Source organism: Notechis scutatus, chromosome 1 (assembly GCF_049901735.1).
Source record: "Notechis scutatus isolate UNSWTSFEM ecotype Mainland chromosome 1, rNotScu1.2, whole genome shotgun sequence".
Lineage (NCBI taxonomy): Eukaryota > Metazoa > Chordata > Lepidosauria > Squamata > Elapidae > Notechis > Notechis scutatus.
In genome coordinates this window covers 51,660,180-51,681,218 of record NC_142009.1, presented here as the reverse complement: position 1 = coordinate 51,681,218, position 21,039 = coordinate 51,660,180, and the positions used below count along the sequence as shown (strand labels likewise).

The following is a 21,039-nucleotide window of genomic DNA, read 5'->3' as shown; positions in this document are numbered from 1 at the left end:
AGCAAGGGAATACTTATAACTATGAGAATCATGGTGTGGTAGGGAGGATACAATTTTTGTTGTTTTCCAACCTTGTCTTATTGCTTCCTTGGCTTTCTTTTACACTGTTGAGTGCTGTCTGGGCTTTTCTTAGTTACTTCTTTGATGGTCATTTCCAGAATAATCTTGCAAAAAACTTAATTCCACAACCAGGTTCTTTTGCTGTTTAATATTTGTTATAGTAACAATGTTATCTTTTAAAGTTAGGATTAAGACAAGTCCCTCTGCTTTCTTCTTACTAAGTAGTCTTTAATCACTTCTTTTACATAAAATTGGCCTGAAGTATATATAAAAAGTATTTTTTTTTCAAAGGAGCTGGTGGATGGTTCAGCTCCTCTGATCAGATCTCTCAGTGTAGACCTACTGTTAATACTGTGAACACCTCAACTTTTTCAGCCTTCTATTGCAGGTTATGGCACTTTAAATGTAGATTTCATGTCCCAGTTTTAATGCTTTATCAACTGATGGAAGGCACTTTTCAGAGGAAAATCAAGCATTAGACAGTTCTGTATTTAACGTGACAATGCAAAATGGCAAAGCTTGCCTAGGTTATAAGGCTTTTGTTGTTCTTATTGTCAGTTGATATGAAGATAGGGAAAAGAATATATTAGTCTGATTCAAACTGTTTATGTAATAACTTTTTAAAAAAACAACAACAACCTTCTGCACATACATAAGTCAGTATATGTATATATGTGGTCTTTCAAAATCAAGAGGTGAGAAGAATGATCCTTCCAGAACTCCAAACTATAAATAGCAATATGCAAAATACATTCTGAGCAGCAAATGATTGTTGAAAGCTGGCAGTTAATATTCGTGAATATACTTGTAAAATGCCCTAAGGCAACTGAGTTGACCACTGTCAATAAATAAACTGACAAGGTAAATGGACTCTTGGTCTGCCAAGTATTTTTTAAAAATATGGGGAAAAGATTGTTTGAAAAGAAACTAAAGATAGAAACAAATTGACAGATATTTTATGTCTGTGAATTCAGTATATTTTCAGTATATTTTGTAATAAGGTATACGTTAACTTACTTGTACACTACCCAGAGAATTCCAGTTACTAAACAGTTGATAATTTATTAAATAAATAATATATGCTGCTACAAAAGTAAACAAGTGATAAGCTTCTAATTACAAGAAAATTAATTTTTCTTATTGCTTGCATTATGAAGATATAGCAAAGGTTAACTTATTTTTGCAGCTGGATTAAAAGTGCATGCTTCTGTGAGTGTTATCTAGTAGTTTAATTATGGTATACTTTGATTATGGTCTTCCCTCCCTCCCTCCCTCCCTCCCTCCCTCCCTCCCTCCCTCCCTCCCTCCCTCCCTCCTTCCTTCCTTCCTTCCTTCCTTCCTTCCTTCCTTCCTTCCTTCCTTCCTTCCTTCCTATTTCAAATGCTTTGTTCAAGCTTTGAAGACAAAACATTACCCCCTCAAGCTCTGGCACTGAACAGTGGCCTGTTTGTTTTCACAAGCTGAAAATTAAGTGTTCGCATGAGCTCATTTACAGAGAGTGGAGTTGGCAGCATTATCAGGAGTAGAGAAAGGAGCCCTGAAGATGAAAAGCTATTGCAGTGACAGAAGTCTTTATTAGGTTGGGCAGTAATGGAATGTGGTGTATACAGGATAAAGTGACGGCTACCTAGAGCATTTAGGGGAAACTAGAAGAGTAATCATGTTTTGTGTTGTTCTGAGTCTGGCTTTCTCAGTGATCCTACTGACCCTGGGGGATGTACGGAATAAAAAAAGTGGACTGCATATAAATATATAGAAGAAAAAGTAAGGGTGGCATTACATAATCATACTTGTGCTTGTTCTCTGAGGCACCATATGGCATGGAATCAACAGTGTTCAAAAGAGAAAGGGCAAAACTAAGGACTTTAAATTTAAATGACCATGGTCAGCAGATTAGTTGCCTGAAAGCTATGCTCACCAAGAACTGCTGCTAAACACGGTTTTATTTTGTTAAAGCAATGCATTCACCCTGTGGTTCAAGTCAGAGAATCCTTTATGGAAATCACTGAAAGCACAGTAAATTCCAGTTCTGGCTGCCTATGTTGTGGAAAGAAGTCAGAAATGTTTGTTTTGGGGAGCTCTGTGCAGATATAATGAGGCATTAGAAGTTTTATTTATTTATTTAGTGTATGGCAAATACATGGACTTATAGTAGTTCAAATGTTAATGTCCAGTCCACCCAGCCATTCAAAGACAGGGTTGAAAAAAATCAGACATTAGGCCGATGTAAGCTTTTGATGGACATTTGGACACAATGTGATGCATATTTTGTTGAGGAGCATCACAGTCACACTGAAGGGTAGAGACATTGCCAGCCAGACTACATTGAAGAATTGGCATTAGAAGTCCTGTCTCCCTAGCACTTTGCATGTTAGACTTTAAACAAATCTTTATATATTTAACAGATTTATATGGCCATCCATCTTGAGCAACTCTGTGTGGCTTACAACTTAGTCCAATCTTGGAAGTTTTTTTCCATCAGCAGAAGGAACATGCTCTTGGAGTTTTATGTCTGTAAGGCAGAGACTGTAATTCATAAACACCCCAGTCAAAAGTTTTCAGCTTCTAAATTTCCTATTACTTTAGGGGTAAGTCCAATGGTTATGTAATGTGAGAGAACAATGATAAAATAGGCAAGTTGTTTTTCTTGAAGATCAGTCTTCCATTTTGCAAAACAGAAACAATTAATTTTGCTGCATGTGCTTATATATAAATGTCAAGGCAATTACAAAAGAAATAATAGGGTTGTTTGTGTTTGTTTTATTTCGTTGAGCTATAACAGGAAATTATGGTTTCCTGCTGTATGAGTGAGGCTTAGAAGCATCCATAATTCCTGAATATATTCGAACTGAAATGGAAGACAATCATCACTACGAAGGCTCCATAGCTTAATGTCATAACTTGAGTTTTGTGTGCAGAATATGGAGAAAACTTGAATATGACTGAGAAAACTTTTATCTGAAAGTTTAGATAGCCTTCGCTATTCCATGAGAATCAGTACTTTGGTTTTATATGAGATAGTTTTCTATCTCTTTGTTTCTCTCATGCAGAACACAAGACTGCTAAGCAGAAGTCAAGACAGTATTATACCAACTGTTTTTGATCTAATCTTTGTACAGACATAAAGACTCTATATAAGTGATTAGAGTTTGGACATTTTATAGGTCTTCACATTACCTTGATCCTGATTTCTCCTACATGTATTTAAGAGACCATGAGAATAGGATTGCTAATTCCAGATTGCTTCTGGCAGTTTAAACATTCAAAGAAAGCATATCAATATGCAGGAGCAATACATTTTGAAAGGCTCTTTAAAATATTCATTGCAACAATAATAAATGATTAGAAATATATTGAAGATTTTGCCTAAAATTTCTGTTTTAAAAGGAATGGTGACAGACTATAATGGTGGTAAAATATATATAAAAATCATTCGCTAGAGTAGATTATATTTTGTTGGGGAAGAGGCTAGTTTTCCCCCCGCTTCCTTTTACTGCATTTTAGTCTTCATTAAGGTTTATCTTCCTTTTTCAAGCCAATATAAAATCCAAAATTCTTTTGTGTGGGAAAGAGTGCATTCACAAAGCAAAGCCTTCTAAATTATTGGTAAGGGACAAAATAAAGAACTAATTGTCACTCTGGTACTTATAAATTTCAAAGCTGCTATGAAACTCAAATTGAGACCTAAAATGCTTTTATAACCATCTCTGGTTTTCCAATAGCCATCAAGCAGGCTTTGCTTCAAGTTTCAAATGGCCCATTTTTACAATATGTTGGTTGATGTGTTTGTGTGTGAGAGACACTCCTCTCCCATATAGATAAAGTTCTGTCTTAATTAAATCAAAAAAGATTTCATTAGAGTTTGGCTAGGTTTTTTTTTTTTTTTTTTTGAAAACAAATTATGACTTGAAAAAATATAGAAATCCAAGCTAAAGAAAGGATACACATCAGTCTACTCACAGAGACAATAATAATAGTAAATTGAAGGAGAAATCATTTCATTTGGGATGTGATGCACACCTCTATCCTCCTGCCCCTCCACTGTCCCTCTTCCCTTTTCTCCTAGTTACTGTAATTTACTTTGAGTGAAAAGGAATTGCTTCTCTCTTTTTTTGGCAAATCTCACCAGGCTCAATGCTGACTCAGCCTTCCATCCTTCTGAGGTGGGTAAAACGAGGACCCAAATTGATGGGAGCAATATGCTAACTCTGTAAACCACTTAGAGAGGGTTGTAAACAGAGATGGTATTCAGCAGGTTCTAACCAGTTCTGGAGAACCAGTAGTGTAAATTTTGAGTAGTTTGGAAAACCGGCAAGTACCAGAACCAGTAGTAAAAATATTTGAATCCCACCACTGGTTGTAAAGCACTGTAAAGCAGTGTATGGATCTAAGTGCTATTGCTATTATAGTTTATTGCATAGTCATGCAGATATTTCGACTAGATTTGGGATTTTTATCCTAAAACCTGGGATAAGCAGATGTTATTGTTTGATGGTATTAAAGGTATTGTTGTAGTTCCAAAGCTGTTCCAAGTAAATCTGTCTTTTGCAATTGACTGATGATAATGTTGATAATGCTGATGATGTTTAAGTGGTATTCCAGATGTTTTGCAATTGCACCTAAGGACCTATTATTATTGCTTTGCTTTCTCTTTTTATAGACATTCTATTTTTAGTTGCAGGTCTCTATTTTTTATTATTTTTTCCAGTTCTTTCTGTTCTCATTATTATTCTGTCTTAATTGATTTTTTTTCTTTTCTTCATAAGATGAAATCTGTGATTCATGATTACATAATAGAACGAAAGTGCTGAGTCAAATGTATTTTTATTATATATAAAGCTAGTTGCTTATGTCATACTGCCTTACAAATGTTAAAATAATTTTAATTGTGCCATTCTAACGTTAACTGGAAAAAGATAGTGTGATAGAACATATTTTTGTGAGAGTATATGTCCTTGATTTAAAGACTTGTTTCTATCTCTCATATATGTAAAGTTAGATATATTTCATTACATAAAACTTGATAGTTCACATACAACTATCGATTTCCTTCCTAATCTTTTGTTATGACAATTCGGAATATGTACAGTATATTATGCAAATGAAATGAACATTTATTGCCATAGTTAAATTTGAAGGAGGGGGTTGATTGAAGCATTATTTCAAAGCAATAAAGTCAGAGGCCTCAAAATTGCAAACTGCATATTCTTTTGACTTATTTATTCAGTTATAAGTAAATGCTACTACTAGAGGTAGTCTTATTTTATTAAACTGATAATAATTCTGGCAATTGATTTATTTTTTTTCTTGTCTTTGACTATAGATATGTGTAATGTTTCTTCTAGCTTTGTTTTTCTGTCCTATAATTCTTTTTTTAAATGTACTGTAAAACCAATCATGACAATAGTGAAATTTTATATCACACATATTCTATATCACATGTATAAAATTTCACTATTGTCATGACTGATTTTACAATACTTCTACATGATCCAATATACAGATCCCCCAAGTTCTATTTATATATAAATAGATCTTGGTGGATCTGTATATTGGATCGTGTAGATGTACTGTAAAATGAATCATGACAATAGTGAAATGTTATAATTTATCTATTTTATATAAATAGATCTTGATGGAACTGTATATTGAATGGGCAACAAACAATAGACATGTGGGTACATCATTTTACTTATAGGTGCAAATGAAATATGCAGGAAGGATTCCACCAGGTTATTCATGAAAGAGTAAATCTACTGCCTGCCCTTAGCTTTCTGACCAATCCTAATGAAGGAACTGCAGGGATTGAAAGGCAAAGGAAACTGTGATGTCCTGCCTCATTTCCCTCCTTTATGTGCACTGATCAATGAAGAATTTTTTGCTCCAGTTGGCCATGGCTGCATTATCCTGGCTGGTGGAGTGATATTGATTTTCTGGCTTGAGAACAAATTGGTATACACATGATATTTATTTTCCTAGTTTGAGAACAAATTGGTGGGCACTTGGCATTTTTTGTACTTTATTAAAACTAAGTTGAACATAAATAAATTATATAACAAATTAAAATCATTTCAGTTGCTCACTGCCTTTACTAGATATTTGTAGTTGTCTACAAATCCATGAAAGTTTTATGAGAATAATTATACTATTCAGTGCTTCATACTTTGATTTTACCATCTCTACTTTTTCTTACCTTTTCTTAAACCAACCTTTGGGAAGGGGAAGGCTGCAATTGAACTCTGTTCTAGTTACTACATAAATAAACAGGGCCAATAGTGCTTTATGGGTCAGTTAAGCTGTGATCTCCATATAGACAGAAATTTTAGGCTTTCCATAAATTCAAAAGGTTTCTGTACATAAATATAATACATGTTCAAAGAGTAGATATGTTACTTGAAATGTATGCACTCAGACAATTCAGTAGCAGATTTTTGCTATGTGCAGTGAGTGCTGTTTTCTGGACAGAGCTTTGAACCTAAACTTTTGTAGTGGGAGCATGAATTTGGTGCTCTTCTACTCATGTTAATCACAAGGATCTCCCTCCCCCCCCTTTCTGGATCCACGAATACATTCCAAAGCTTCTAGCTTATAAATGAAAAAAAAAAATGCTCAGCTGCATATTATTTTCAGAGTTGATACTGAGATCCTGATTTCATACTATCAGTACTTCACAGTTGGATTACTGTAATGAATTTTATTTCGATCTCCTCATATCTCTTGTGACTTGCTAGTAAATGGTCCAGAACTTAATTGTTAGATTTCTTTCTTTTGAGGTGTCACTAGCTTATCACTTGAATTCTTTTCAATGGAAAGACTTTTCTAAGGTCATTTGAAATCGAGACCTCGTCTTGTCCTTCAAATGACATCCATTAATTTTTAGCATTGTGGTTTTTTATCTCCTCTCCCCACCAATAAAAATCATAGCTTCGAATGTTTTGACTTTCCAAATCATCTCAATGGTTATTAGATTATTTTTCTTGATTTTTCTATGTTAGAGTTCTTGATAGTTCTGAAGGAAGGAAGTTTTTATTCTTTCAAAAGCAAAGATTTATTTTAGAATAGAATAGAATAGAATAGAATAGAATAGAATAGAAAACTTTATTGGCCAAGTGTGATTGGACACACAAGGAATTTGTCTTGGTGTAAATATTCTCAGTATACATAAAGAAAAGGTACATTCATTAAGAATCAAGAATCATAACGTACAACACTTAATCATAGTCATAGGGTAGAATCAACAATCAAATCATACTAGGGAACAGTCAATATAAATCGTACGGATACAAGCAACAAAGTTACAGTCCTACAATCACAAGTGGGAGGGAATGGGTGATAAGGAGTGATGAGAAGATTAACAGTAATAGTAGTGCACACTTTGTAAATAGTTGAACAGTGTTGAGGGAATTATTTGTTTAGCAGAGTGATGGCTTTCGGGAAAAAACTATTCTTGTGTCTAGTTGTTCTGGTGTGCAGTGCTCTATAGCATTATTTTGAGGGAAGGAGTTGAAACAGTTTATGTCCGGGATGTGAGGGGTCTGTAAATATTTTCACAGCCCTCTTTTTGACTCGTGCAGTATACAGGTCCTCAATTGAAGGCAGGTGGGTAGTAATTGTTTTTTCTGCAGTCCTAATTATCCTCTGAAGTCTGTGTCTGTCCTGTTGGGTTGCAGAACCAAACCAGACAGTTATAGAGGTGCAGATGATAGACTCAATAATTCCTCTGCACAACTGTATCAGCAGCTCCTTGGGCAGTTTGAGCTTTCTGAATTGGCACAGAAAAAATATTCTTTGTTGTGCTTTTTTGATGACATTTTTGATGTTAGATGTCCATTTTAGGTCATGTGATATAGTAGAACCTAGAAATCTGAAGGTCTCTACTGTTGATACTGTGTTGTCTAATATTGTAAGAGGTGGTAGTATGGGAGGGTTTCTTCTAAAGTCTACCACCATTTCTATGGTTTTGACTGTGTTCAGTTCCAGACTGTTCTGGTTACACCACGAGGCAAGTTGTATAACCTCCTGTCTGTATGCAGATTCATCGTTGTCTCGAATGAGACCAATCACTGTTGTGTCATCAGCAAACTTCAGTACTTTAACAGATGGATCATTTGAGATGCAGTCATTGGTATATTGGGAGAAGAGAAGTGGAGATAGCACACAGCCTTGGGAGACCCCGTGATGATTGTACAGGTATCGGATGTGATTCCGCCTAGCTTCACCTGCTGCTTCCTGTCTATTAGGAAGCTTATGATCCACTTACAAGTGTGTTCAGGTTCCACTAGTTGGTTTAATTTACTAACCGTGTTTCTCACAAAATAAGGCCGGGCCTTATTTTCTTTTGACCTCTGAAAAAACGGCTAGGCCGTCCTTTCGGGGGTAACTTAATTCCCCCCCTTGCATCCTCGGGTGGGCGAGCGGCGACAGCTTGCATGTTGACTTCAGCATTGGTGGGGCACTTCATATCGGGAGACCTTCCGCCACCGTTCCTTTCCCTTCTCCCTTGCTGCCGCAGCATTTAGAGCAACGCCATGGCATTTGGCGCAGCCACGTGCAGCCAGCCAGGGCTCCTCCCTGCAACCAGAGCCCGGCAGAGACACTTGGCTTCAAGCGCTCCTGTTGCTGCTTTCCCTTTGCCTTCAAAGGTAAAGCCAATTATTTTAAAAACGACGCCCTACTACAACAAAGACTCCCCTGCCCGAGAGGGCAGCCCAACCCCATGTGGGGAGGTGAATCTCCCGGAGCCGCAGCACAGGATCAGCCCTCCTCAGGAGAAGCTCCCAGCCACCATCCCTGCCAGGCAGAGTGTGAAGAGCTTCTCCTGGGGCGCCCAGCGCAGCTGACAGGCAGGCCCTTCTTCCCGGCAGCAGAGCTCTCACCAAGGCAGCGAGTGCCTCCCCACTGGACCCTCCCCTCATCCCGCCAGGGCCGCGCCAGAGCCGTGCAGGCTGGGCAGAGCCAGGAAAGCGAGCCACGGGTGTGCGCCCACCTGCCAAGCAAAGGAGCCGGGCCGACCTGAGCTTGGCTTCCTTCCCAAGTCCCTCCAGCATGAACCCGAAGGGGCCACTGGGAGAGGCTGCCCAAGGCAGTGATAGCACCCACCCATCCACAGACAGGGAGGCGAGGTGATGGCAGCGCTGCTTCCCTGGCCAGCGGAGAGAGCCCAAAGCCTCCCAGCCTTTCCACCCATCACCCAGCCCATCCCCATCCCCATGCATCTCCAAATGCACCGGCAGCTCCAAACGCTGCAGCGGAACAGGCATCAGGCAGAGGCACTGACTCGGCGGGGCTCAGCTCAGAGGAGGATGTGGCGCAGGCCGTCGCCTTGCCTCCCTGTCCATGGATGGTTGGGCGCTATCACTGCCTCGGGCGGCCTCTCCCAGGGGCCCTTTGGGTTTGCGCTGGAGGGACTAGGGAAGGAAGCCAAGCTTGGGTCGGCCCAGCTCTTTCGCTTGGCAGGCGGGCATGCACCTGCGGCTTGCTTCCCCGGCTCTGCCCAGCCCTCACGGCTCTGGCGTGGCCCTGACGGGATGAGCAGATGGTCCAGTGGGGAGGCGCTCGCTGCCTTGGCAAGAGCTCTGCCGCCGGGCAGAAGGGCCCGTGTGTCAGCTGCACTGGGCGCACCAGGCAAAGCTCTTCGCACTCTGCCTGGCATCAGGCAGGGATGGCAGCTGGGTGCTTCTCCCGGGGTGGGCCAATCCTGCGCTGTGGCCCCGGTAGATTCGCCTCCCCACGTGGGGTTGGGCTGCCCTCTTGTGCAGGGGAGGCTTTGTTGTATCGGTAGTAGGGTGTCGTTTTTAAAAGAATTGGCTTTGCCTTTGAAGGCGAAGGGAAGGCGGCGACAGAAGCACCTGAAGCCAAGTGTCTCCACCGGGCTCCGGTTGCAGGGAGGTACCCTGCCTGGCTGCGCATGGCTGTGCCAAATGCTGCGGCATTGCTCTAAACGCTGTGGCAGCAGGGGAGAAAGGAAAGCAACAGTGGAGGAAGGTCCCTGATACGGAGTGCCCCACCAATGCCAAAGTCAACGCAGGCAGAACCATATCTGGGTATGCAACAAAAGTACTTCCTAATGGCAAGCCCCCCCACCATTCCCCCCCATTTTGCATGTTTAATATAGGCCTTAATTTGGGGGGGAGGGGCTTAATTTGATTTTATGCCGATAAAATATGCTGGGCCTTCCTATTGGTGGAGGCCTTATTGTTGGAGAAACATGACAGAAGCGTGTCTGAAATGATGGTATTGAATGCTGAACTGAAGTCTACAAAGAGGACCCTTGCGTAGGTATTTGGAGATTCAAGGTGTTGTAGGATGTAATGCAGAGCCATGTTAACAGCATCATCTGTCGATCTATTTGCTTGGTATGCAAACTGCATAGGATCTAACAGCGGATCCGTGATGATTTTCAGATGGGACAGCACAAGCCTTTCAAAGATTTTCATAACTACAGATGTTAGAGCAACTGGTCTGTAGTCATTCAGTTCCTTGATGGAGGGCTTCTTTGGCGCTGGGATGATGGTAGAACATTTGAAGATTCAGGTGAAGATGGGGGCCAATTGGTAAGCACAGACTTTTAAGCAAGAAGGAGTTATCTTGTTTTGGCCCTAGTGCTTTTCCTGGCTTCTGTCAAGAACAGAAGTCAGGTTCTGTTTAAATACTGTAGCAAAAAAACATCTTAAGATTAAGGTTTATTTTACATTATGTATCACTTTTCATTTGTGATCACTGATTGGCCAAATATCCATTGGCAGTTGGTTGATTCATCATAGTGTAAGTAAAGGACATGCAGTTGAATGGGCTCTTAGCAAAGCTTCTTGAGCCTAGCTAGTATTCTTTCATGACACATCTTAGTTAATATATGCACACAACTTCATTACCTTATGGTCCTTCACTGATTTCAGAACATGGGTAAATGATTAATTACTTGCCTTTATACCCCTTCCATTTAAATGCCTTCTCAGTGTAGGAGATTAGCTTTCTAGAAAGGCTAAAATGCTTTCTAATATACTGTACTACTTTGGTACCAGCAGAGAATTCTTAACAAGGAGATATTTTCAAATGTTTACATGTCAGCTTGGGATATCAACAGCATAAGCAAGTATTTCTGGTGGTGAGAACAGAAATTCTCCTCCAAGTGAACCCATGCTCTTTTTGAGAGAAAGAGCAGTGGGGGTCATGGGAGACTCACGTCAACTTTGATAATCAACCTTAAAACGTAGGCATAACTATGGGTGTTGTCATCTTATTTTACTTACTTGGGCTTCAGGATTTAATAGAATATTTCAAAAATCACATCAAAACTTGAATGTTCATGTCAAGCTTAATGTTTTAGATGTGAAATCAGCTACTTGCATCAGTCATTAAGAAAAAAATGATCCCTGTCTTTTTCCATTTTGCCTTCTGTAAGAAGAGAGAAATGCCCAGACCGGTTAGATCAGGGGTGTCAAACTCATGTCATCACAGCAGTGTCATGTGACGTATTGGGACTTTTTTTAACCTTCACTAAACCAGATGTGAGCATGATGCATCTGGCCCATGGGCTGGGAGTTTGACAGCCCTAGTTAGATTGTCTGAAGGAAACAATTCCACACCAACTCTATCATTACTTGTTTACTCAGATCCTGCTTTGGGTTTTTCTTGAGCAGTTACATCAGCCTTTGGATTTAAGAATATAAGAATACCCTTGCTAGATCAGCTGTATTATTTTACAGTATCATTTTGTTGTTCCAGTGGTCATAAACAAGACTTGAGTCCAGTACCACTTCTTAATCATGAGCTACCCTGGCTAGTGGCCATTGGTAGCTTGACATCTCTTTTTACATCATCCAATTAAATTGGAATTAACTAAAGGCTCTGATAAATAGTGTCTGAAATCACATCTGCAAAGTGAAAGGCTGATTACTCTGTACAGTTAGGGTTAATATTCTTATTTCTACATAATTTTGTAGGTCAGGAAAAAAAGTCCAATTTCAGCCCTAGAATTCAGGAATCCCTGAATGTATCCATTATAGCATCAAAAACCTTGTGAAGCGGTTTGTTAAGTATCTGTTGGGAAATGGTCTGTCACATTTATGATGATTCTTAACATAGTTTAATATTGCACTGGATTACTGTATAAAGCAATTAATTAAGATGGTTGCTTATATTTGCTTTTAAAAAAAATAAATTTAACAGCTGGCCAGTAGTGGCAAAAATATTTACCAATGGAATTCAGGCAAGCTATACAAAATAGTTCTGAAATTCTGGAGACAAATCCAGCTATGCTTTATCATCCTAAGTAAATGGGTAATTAGAACTGGGTGTAAAACTGAAATCTTAGTGCTTGCTTGTTAATAATTCAGTGGTTGTAAATTTTGGACCTGATAAAGTTTGGTCTCCTGGATAATAAAAGGATTTATTTTATTTCACGAGTAATGCCTTTCCTTTAATTACATTAAAGAGGAGATAATGGCAATTCTCCATGTTCAAGGCAACATTGTTATTTGTCCTTTTTTCCTCATATTAAAACATTCATTTAATCTTGTCCAGGAATAAAATGTTGGAGGCCTGTCAGCATCAGTTTTATAGATAACTCTTCTTTTAAAAAAGATATTGGGTATCATAAGGCTCAAGGGCTGCCTTGCCAGACTCATTTATTTCCATTTACCTTTTGTCAGCATTGCAGATGGAAGACATTCAATTAAATCATGTCACCTGTTACTTGTGATCTAATTTGTATTGTAAATGGCACAGATTAGAATGCCAAGCTTCACGTGCCCCCATCTTTTTGAAATTATGTAGAATAGTAATCCCTTTGGAAATGTTAGGAAAAGTGTGCATATGAGAAGCATCGTTACTTATGCACAATGTGTTCCAAGGTCCTTGTCAGGGCTTCTAAGATCAAATCTATCCTGCTTATTTTTCCATCCATGCTTCAAGCAAGTTATCTTGGCAGGAACAGCCCTTCCATTAGGAAGAGTTAAGTAACCATCTTACACAGCAGGTCCTACAGGTGTCTGTGGAGGCCAATATTAACAGCTCACATCATTTGTTCCTTTGCATCAGTGAACATCCCTAAGCTGTCTCTTTGTGTTTAATTAGAAAATGGATACTCTCCTAGTAGTGGGGTTGAAGAAGGTTTTTGCAGTTAGTCCCATTGACTTTTCTATGTGGACTTGCACTTAGCTAGGTAGCAAAAACTACTGAACTTGCCTGATATTGAGTTGAACAGGATTAATATTTGGATAAGAGACCACTGAAAATACCAACATTGTAATGCTAGACTAGGAACTTGAAAATAACACCCCAGATATTCCATTGTTTTAGATAATGTATAAGGCTACTCATCTTGCATATGGACTCCAGAAAGCTAATAACAATCAATGAATAATAATACAAAATTTCAAGAAACTAAATAGAAAGCAGAATTAAAACAAACATACAATATCTTATAATAAGTTCACAACACATATTGTTAAGATAAGAACATGGGTGTTAAAAGGTTTTGTTCTCTTTCTCTCCTTGTAAAACAAATGTGATTGGGATGAAGAAGAGGCATCTTCTCCATTTCAGGGAATTATATATCATGGCATACTGTAGTTTTGAGATTAAATGCAGTAAACTGATCCGTATTGTGCCTTATTTTTCCAAGAACATTTGATTTTCATATTGTTATGTGCAGTATTATATCAAATCTTCTTTTACTTAAAAAGTTGCCTAACCCAGTGGTTAGGTCTTGAACTCAATTTCATTGTTCTCTGCATTATGAGTATCTTTTCCTTGTTCCAAAAATATTGTTGCCTTTCTCCTCTGAACATTGTATTTTGTACATAGACACATTCATGGACGCACTCCACATTTTTACACTGCCCTTACTAATATGCTTCAGACTGCAGATAGCTATCAAGAGACTGAAACCAACTTCCTTTTTGCTAATTGTTAATTCAGCAGTAGAGCAGGAAACCTTTAACATTATCAGTAGCTTTTATCTTTTTTGATGACTTAGGATTCTATTTCCAAAAAAATTGCCTTGCTGATAGATATGCACTTTTTGTAACTTCATTGCTTCTTAGCTTTACCTGTATTTAGTTTTACCATTGCAGAGCTGAATAATTTCAGACCTGTTTAACATTATGTCAATTTTTTGAATTTATTCATTAATTAATCAAATTTATATGGCTGCTCATCTCACAGGAAGTGACCCTGGGTGATGTACAATATTATTCATTATTACTTTTTGACAAACAAAAATATTTTTAATGTGTTGAAATTGATATTTTTGTTTGAGTTTAATAAAAACAGGGAAGGAAATTGTTTTTGTTGTCCAGGTATTTCTACTTGCCAGCCAATGGACATCATTTTATCAAGATTAACTGAATTTTTGACCTCTAAGTTCAAGCTTGCATCATCAGTGATGCAATTTTTGCCTTTCATCTTGGTTTTTTCAAGCATCAGGGCTAGTCACTTGCCACTTCTGTGCTCCTAGAAATGCTATTCCAAAATATTGGATATAATTTTAAAATATTATTTTTATTCTGTACTATTTCTGACATACAAACCGAAAATCTATTTCTTCTAAATTGAGTCAATTGTGAATTAAATTTGAACTTCATTCTGCTATACACTGCTGTTGGCAGAAATGCCTAACTTTACTTATTTCCTCTTTATCTTATTTCTTCAAAATGGTACAATGGAATTAATTCCAAGAATGACATTCACCAGGGCTAAATTGCAACTGGACTCCCTGTTTTGAATTATGCTTAGTATATGTCATTCGAGTATCACCACCACTACTTTTCCTTGACATCAGGACATTCCTTGTGATACTATAACTCTTCCTACAGAACACTTATTATATCTATAGAAAGAGTTGTAGAGTGTTTTATTAATCTTTTTAATTCTTGACTTATTCAGCTGTGAGAGAAATAGCAAACATGACAACAGACACACACACACACACAATTTTTTTTTTAGGTGTGATTATACTCTTTTAGGAAGACTTTGTTCTTTTGAAGAGCAAAAACATTCATGGTTGAAATACTTTCACTTTTACCACTGAAGACCTACATACTCTATATTAGAGCATCATGAGACTAGGTGTAGTTTTCTCTGGACAGATTTACAATTTATATCCTGGTAATACTAAGGAAAGACTATTACAATGGAGCTCTTTTTGAAAACTATTGCAGAGTTTAAATATTATAATGTCAGTGTTGAAATAGCACAGCTGAACCAAAATTAACCAATTTCCAGTTTCAGTTTCCAAGGATGATTCAAACCCTTTCAAGTCCTACATTGCTCAGATCCATGGTACCTGAAAAAAAAAAAAAAACATTCCCAGGTTGCATCTTCCCATGACTTGGTGAAAGCTCTGCTTTGGATATCCAGCATCTGAGGAGATGAAAGCAGCAACCAAAGCAGATGACTTTTTCACTGCTTATGTTTCTGTTGCTCTGTCCCAAGAAACAGATATCTGGCATTGAAGATGTTCTCATTCTTCCAGGCTCTGGGAGTACAGTTTTTTAGCCCATTTTAACTATTATTTCATTGCTATTTGATTATTTGAAATGTTCTATATTTGGGAATTGCAATGTGGCCAATTCTAAAAGGGTACTTGCCCAAAGACATTGTCATCAGTCTTTCAACATTTCCCAGACTCTCAGAGCCAAGTTGTCACAGTTTTCTGTTGTTCTTATCATAACCATTATAAACAGGAACCACCAGTGGAACTGCCCCCATTCTCCTATGCTTGTGCTGTGCTTCTTTTCACGGTGGGAAGATTAAAGAACAAGCAGAACTACCTACAGAATAAAAATGCCCAAACACTACCATGGTTTAGAATTTGCAGATAAGGAACACACCCTGCAGTAAGAAAGGGAGTAATGGGAAATGTTGGAAGACTGATGACAAAAGGGAAATTGATGCACTTTCCCGACATTTCACATTGAAAAAAAATCAAGGAACATTCCAGGTTTACAATATATCCAGACCCTTTTGGTGCTTTTCAAGTGGGGAATTAGGGCTGTAGTTTAATAGGGAGTGAACTGAAATTTTGGCTTATTTATTGAAATTTTTCAAATAATTGCACAAAATATTTCAGTTGTATTGAACCTTCCTTTCTTTTCTTTTTTCATGTTTAGGAGTGCGCTTAGACAGAGTACGTGGTGGTCGCCAGAAGTACAAGCGCAGAATAGATGCAGAAAATAGTCCATACCTGAATCCTCAACTAGTCCAGCCAGCCAAAAAGCCATGTAAGTACCTAGGAAGATTGATTTGAAATGATTTTGTCTAGTATTTTTATCACCTTGTTCCTTTTTCAGAATAACTGAAGAAAATATGCTTTGAGGGTAAGAGTTTGATAATGCCCAATTTATGCTATACAAATTTTACACTTCCAGGTGATCTTTATTTTCACTGGTACATAAAATGGGTTGTGCTGGGATCATTAGTTCATTGAAGCTTCTAGTCTCAGATTTTACAAGAATGAAATGTTGTAGTTTTCACTAACTAGATGAATTTGACTGCTCAACCTGTCAATGAAAATGCATTAGGAGCCTCATTAATTTATAGCAATAGAAGGTTGAAACACTACCTGTATTTCAATAAAATAGCAATGTGCTACAAATATATAATATATTAAGGTGGGGTTTGTTCATGTGTGTAGTTAAAACAGGTATGGGTTTTCTTACATCCAGATGGTACTTAAAAAGCAAGATATAAACTAAAATTAAAGATTTTGCAAATTATACAAATCCATGCATGCTAATTCCCTAAAGAAAATGTAATAACACTCCATGGTATAAAAATCAATTGCATACCCTATACAAAGAGGAATTGGCAATAAATACAAATTCTTTCATATGGTACTTAGTGGCTGGCTGCCACTAAGCAGTGGCATAAACCATTGGGGTACAAATGCCCTATTTGAGACAAATGTAATAAAGGGCTTTAAATGCTGCACTGAAAGCCCAAACCTGGTTGTGTCAAAAGGCAGTACTTTGTTTTTCACCTGCCATTTCCCAGTGCAGAACTCTGCTGGGTACAATACGCATGAGACATATGGAGACCTGGAAAGCAAATAAATAGGTTCTGAACTGTAAGTGAAAGGGCATTTTAGCGATGTCAGAGGAAAAACAAACCAGTTTTACATAAAATTAAGGCTTAAGTGAACATATGGCATGGTTTCATTTTGCCTTTCCAAAAATCATTATGCTGATTATACTTTCAATTGTCCAATCTGGCATCTTCCACACAGTCCTCATAAGCTGTTCTGCCCCTCTGTAAATACAATATACAGTTGCATTAAGCAGATTTTGCGCATTATAATAAAAACTTTCTGATAATACAATAAAATTCAATGAGCTCTAGTGTTTAATTTCATTAGAGGTTTGGATTTTTCTGGATGCACAGATTGCCAGCTTTTTATTTATTTTATCTTGTGCCATTGAGTTGAATTGCCAACAGCTCGGCCATGCACACACAATTAAGCCTATTTAGCACAGACTTCGGTTAATGCTGCCGGATTGAAAATGTAGGAGATTGAAAGAGAGCAATACAGAAGTGAGAAGTCCTGAGAAAGGCATACTGTAATGAACAGGCACTGTCTAAAGAATATTACCAGCCTTTTTTTACAACTCCTATTAATTTCAAATGATATCTTCTCTGTAGGTTCATTGGAATTAACAGAGCAGCAGTATGTTGTGTTATATGTAAGAAAGTAACTAGTACAATTCTAATTTGCTACGAAGATAAGCCAGTTTACAGCTTTTCACATAATGTAAGAGATTCCTGATTCCCCTCCCCACTTCACAATGGAATAGAAACACAACTGTAGGGGAATCAACTTCTTGCAAATATAACAAGGAAACCCTAAAATGGCCTTTAACAAATAAGTAGAGAGATTTTCTGGATTCTGGCAAGTTTTTTTGTGTGCTAATTTTGTTATGGATGGTAGGTAGATAAAGGTAAAGGAGTCCCTGCAGATTTTACTCCACTAATTGTTGCTGACTTTAAGGGGCAGTGCTCGTCTCTGTTTGAGTGACCTAGTGCTGTCCAAGGACATTTCTCTGGCCGTGTGGCCCTCATAGAGCGCTGTTACTTTTCTACTGAACTGGTACTTATTTATCTACTTGCATTTGCATCCTTTCAAACTGCTGGGTGGGTAGGAGCTGGGGTGAGGACGGTAGCTTATCCTTTGTGTGACACTCGGGTCTTGAACCTGGGCTGCCAGCTTTCCAGCTGGTAAGCTCAGCGTCTTTTTTTTTAAATAATTTTTAATTTTTAACAAACATAGACAAACACAAACATAAAACATCAAATAAAATCATCTTTCCATTATACAGTGTGTTGCTTGGTACATATCTCTTGTGCACAATATTAACAGTCTTTCCCTCCTAAATTTAAATTAAGATTTTTATTATGTAAATCAGCTATTCATATCATATTATATTACTATCAAACCATTGTTAGACTTTGATTGTAAATTCGTATCATCCTTTTCGAGCAAATCACAGCTTTCTTAACTGCTGAGCCATCGCACCAATAGAAAGTAAGTCAAACTGTTAAAAAAGCAATATTAGATAATAGGCCGATCAACTATAGTAATAAAAATATATCCATTTGTATATATGTTTTTATTTATTATTTATTAAATTTGTTTGCTGCCCATCTCACTACAAATTTTTCAAATCAAAGTTTAATACTTTGAAAATTTTGGAAAACTCTTTATTGGTTTTCAGAAACTGCTGAAATGCCACTATCTGTAAATCATATAAATATTCATCATTAATCAATTTTGAAAATGATAGCATGGCCCACATCTCATGGGTGGGGTGGAATATTTATTTTGTTGCCAGACCTCCTGCAGTTTTGAGACATAAGAACATTTAGCTCCTAGGGTTTCTTAATAATATGATTAAAACCATTTTTTAATTCCCTGTTCTGTTAATGTGAGTATAGGATCTGCAATAGGTAGAATATACCCTCAGTTTTAACACAGCTCTTTTCCATTACCTCCCCTACATCAATAGCATTCACAAGTGATGCATTACAGGCTTAGTGTTCCTCTTGTCATTTCAAAGAAGCCCTTATTAATAATAATAAAGCATGTTTGATGCAATGCCTTGCAATTGGCTTTTGCATTTGTTTTATAAAGGACTGACATACTTCACCTTTCTGACATACACATTTGTAAAATGCTGGAGACAAATAGATCAGAACTCCAGAATAAATTACACAACAGAGCATTTAAAAAAACCCTTTTTGGGATGAGTTTTGTCACTTAAAAAAAATGAGCTGCAATTTCTATACATAGTTAAGCTGAACCTGGTGGAAACCTATGTATGTAAGTTGTTGGTTAAATCAGTTAAATAGTTGGAGAACTAAGTCACCTTTCCTTAACTTGCTTCTTTCCAATTAATAAAAAGCATAAAGATGATGATCACAGTTAGTGTGCAATGTTGAACACAATCAGCAATTGTGCCTTATTGTCACCAAGCTGTGAATGTTTTCAATTCATGGTATTTATACTGGTTACATATCTAAATATATTTGTTATAAACTTTGTTCTTTTCATTAAATGGGACATACCCAATTCCTGCAACCATTCTTCATGTTTTTTTGTCCCCTAATCATCTTTATTGATTTTCTCTGCACTTTTTCTAGAGTCTCAAAAACTTTTTTATATTGTGGTGACCAAAACTGGATTCAATATTACAAGTGTGATCTTACCAAGGCATTATAAAGTGGTTTAATTTTACATTTAACTTTATGTCTAAAAAGATCTGAATATTATAAGTTGTACCATGATGGTTTTATTCAGATTTCTCTAAGAACAGAAGAACACTCCTGGCTAATAAAATTCATCTAGGAAGTTCAGAAATAAGACATCAGCCTTCTCCCACTAGTTAGCTAGCAACAAATATTTTAGATTTATAGTTGGTGATTCAGACTAAGGCGAACAGCTTGCAAAGGTACATTTTAATACCTACTGATAAACTTAAACTCTATTAATTTTTAAAATTTTCTTTCAGAAAGTGTTAGAATTGGTAACCATTATCAGATTCCAAAGGTTAAAATATGGACTTCTGGCATCTTAATATAAGTACCATCAAGAACCTCTCCCTTGGGTTTTTTTCCCCCACATAACAGCTGGTGGTAAATGAATTTTTACGTTAGCTGATCACATAATTAGCCATACATTCCTGAAGGATGATGATTATAAAACTTCCATTATCTTTTCCTGATCAAATATGGGATGCTGAATGAATGGGAAGAATTGATTGAATGAGTCCAGCAGCCATGGAATACTAGTCAGACAAAGGAGATTAGAGCCAGATTATGCAGAGAAAAGAGCAACTGGGGACAGGCATGTGGCATTTGTTAAAACTGGAAGTTTGGCAGGCAATTTGAAAGAAGAATTGAGGTAGAGTTTTAGTTGAAGATAAGAAAAGAGATAAAAGATGCAAAAAAAAAGGGAATGATGAGGAAGAATTGGGATGGAAATGTGGTTGTCTTTCGTCTATGGGTGAATAAATGGGACAATGCCTCCCACCTACCAGACATCTGGAAACTAGCCCTTATCAACAAACGAGTCCCAACCACGAAAACCAACACCGGACCCAAAACAACACATGATGCCACCACCAATCTCCCTCACCAGACTCAAACCCAAACCCACCCCATAGACGAAAGGCAACCACCGTCCAGAAACCAGACCACAGCTGCATCACCAGCTGTCATACACCCCGACCCCCAAACCAAGCAAATGGACACACAGCATGAACACATAGCCAGGCCTCAAACTTGTAGCCAAACCAAAACCCGGAATGTCACATCACAGCCACCCGCTCAGAATATCACAACACAGAACTCAGGAGGTTACAACACAGCCAACGACCCAGGAGATTGCAGCACAAGACCCAGGATGTCACAACAATAGAACTCAGAAGGTCATCACACAGCCCATGACCCAGGTCATTACAACCCAGAAGATTACAGCACAAGACC

The 21,039-nt window shown here is 37.7% G+C and overlaps 1 protein-coding gene across 9 annotated transcripts in view; it reads left to right on the top strand.

Annotated features, from left to right (window-relative positions):
• Window positions 1-21,039, top strand: part of ESRRG (estrogen related receptor gamma) — a 459,707-nt gene that overhangs the window by 376,969 nt on the left and 61,699 nt on the right. For all 9 annotated transcript variants that reach the window (XM_087963929.1, XM_087963925.1, XM_087963956.1 and 6 more), the window contains one exon: window positions 16,173-16,283. In XM_087963929.1, the coding sequence (XP_087820055.1) occupies window positions 16,173-16,283 (111 nt within the window). The remainder of the gene's footprint in view (window positions 1-16,172; window positions 16,284-21,039) is intronic.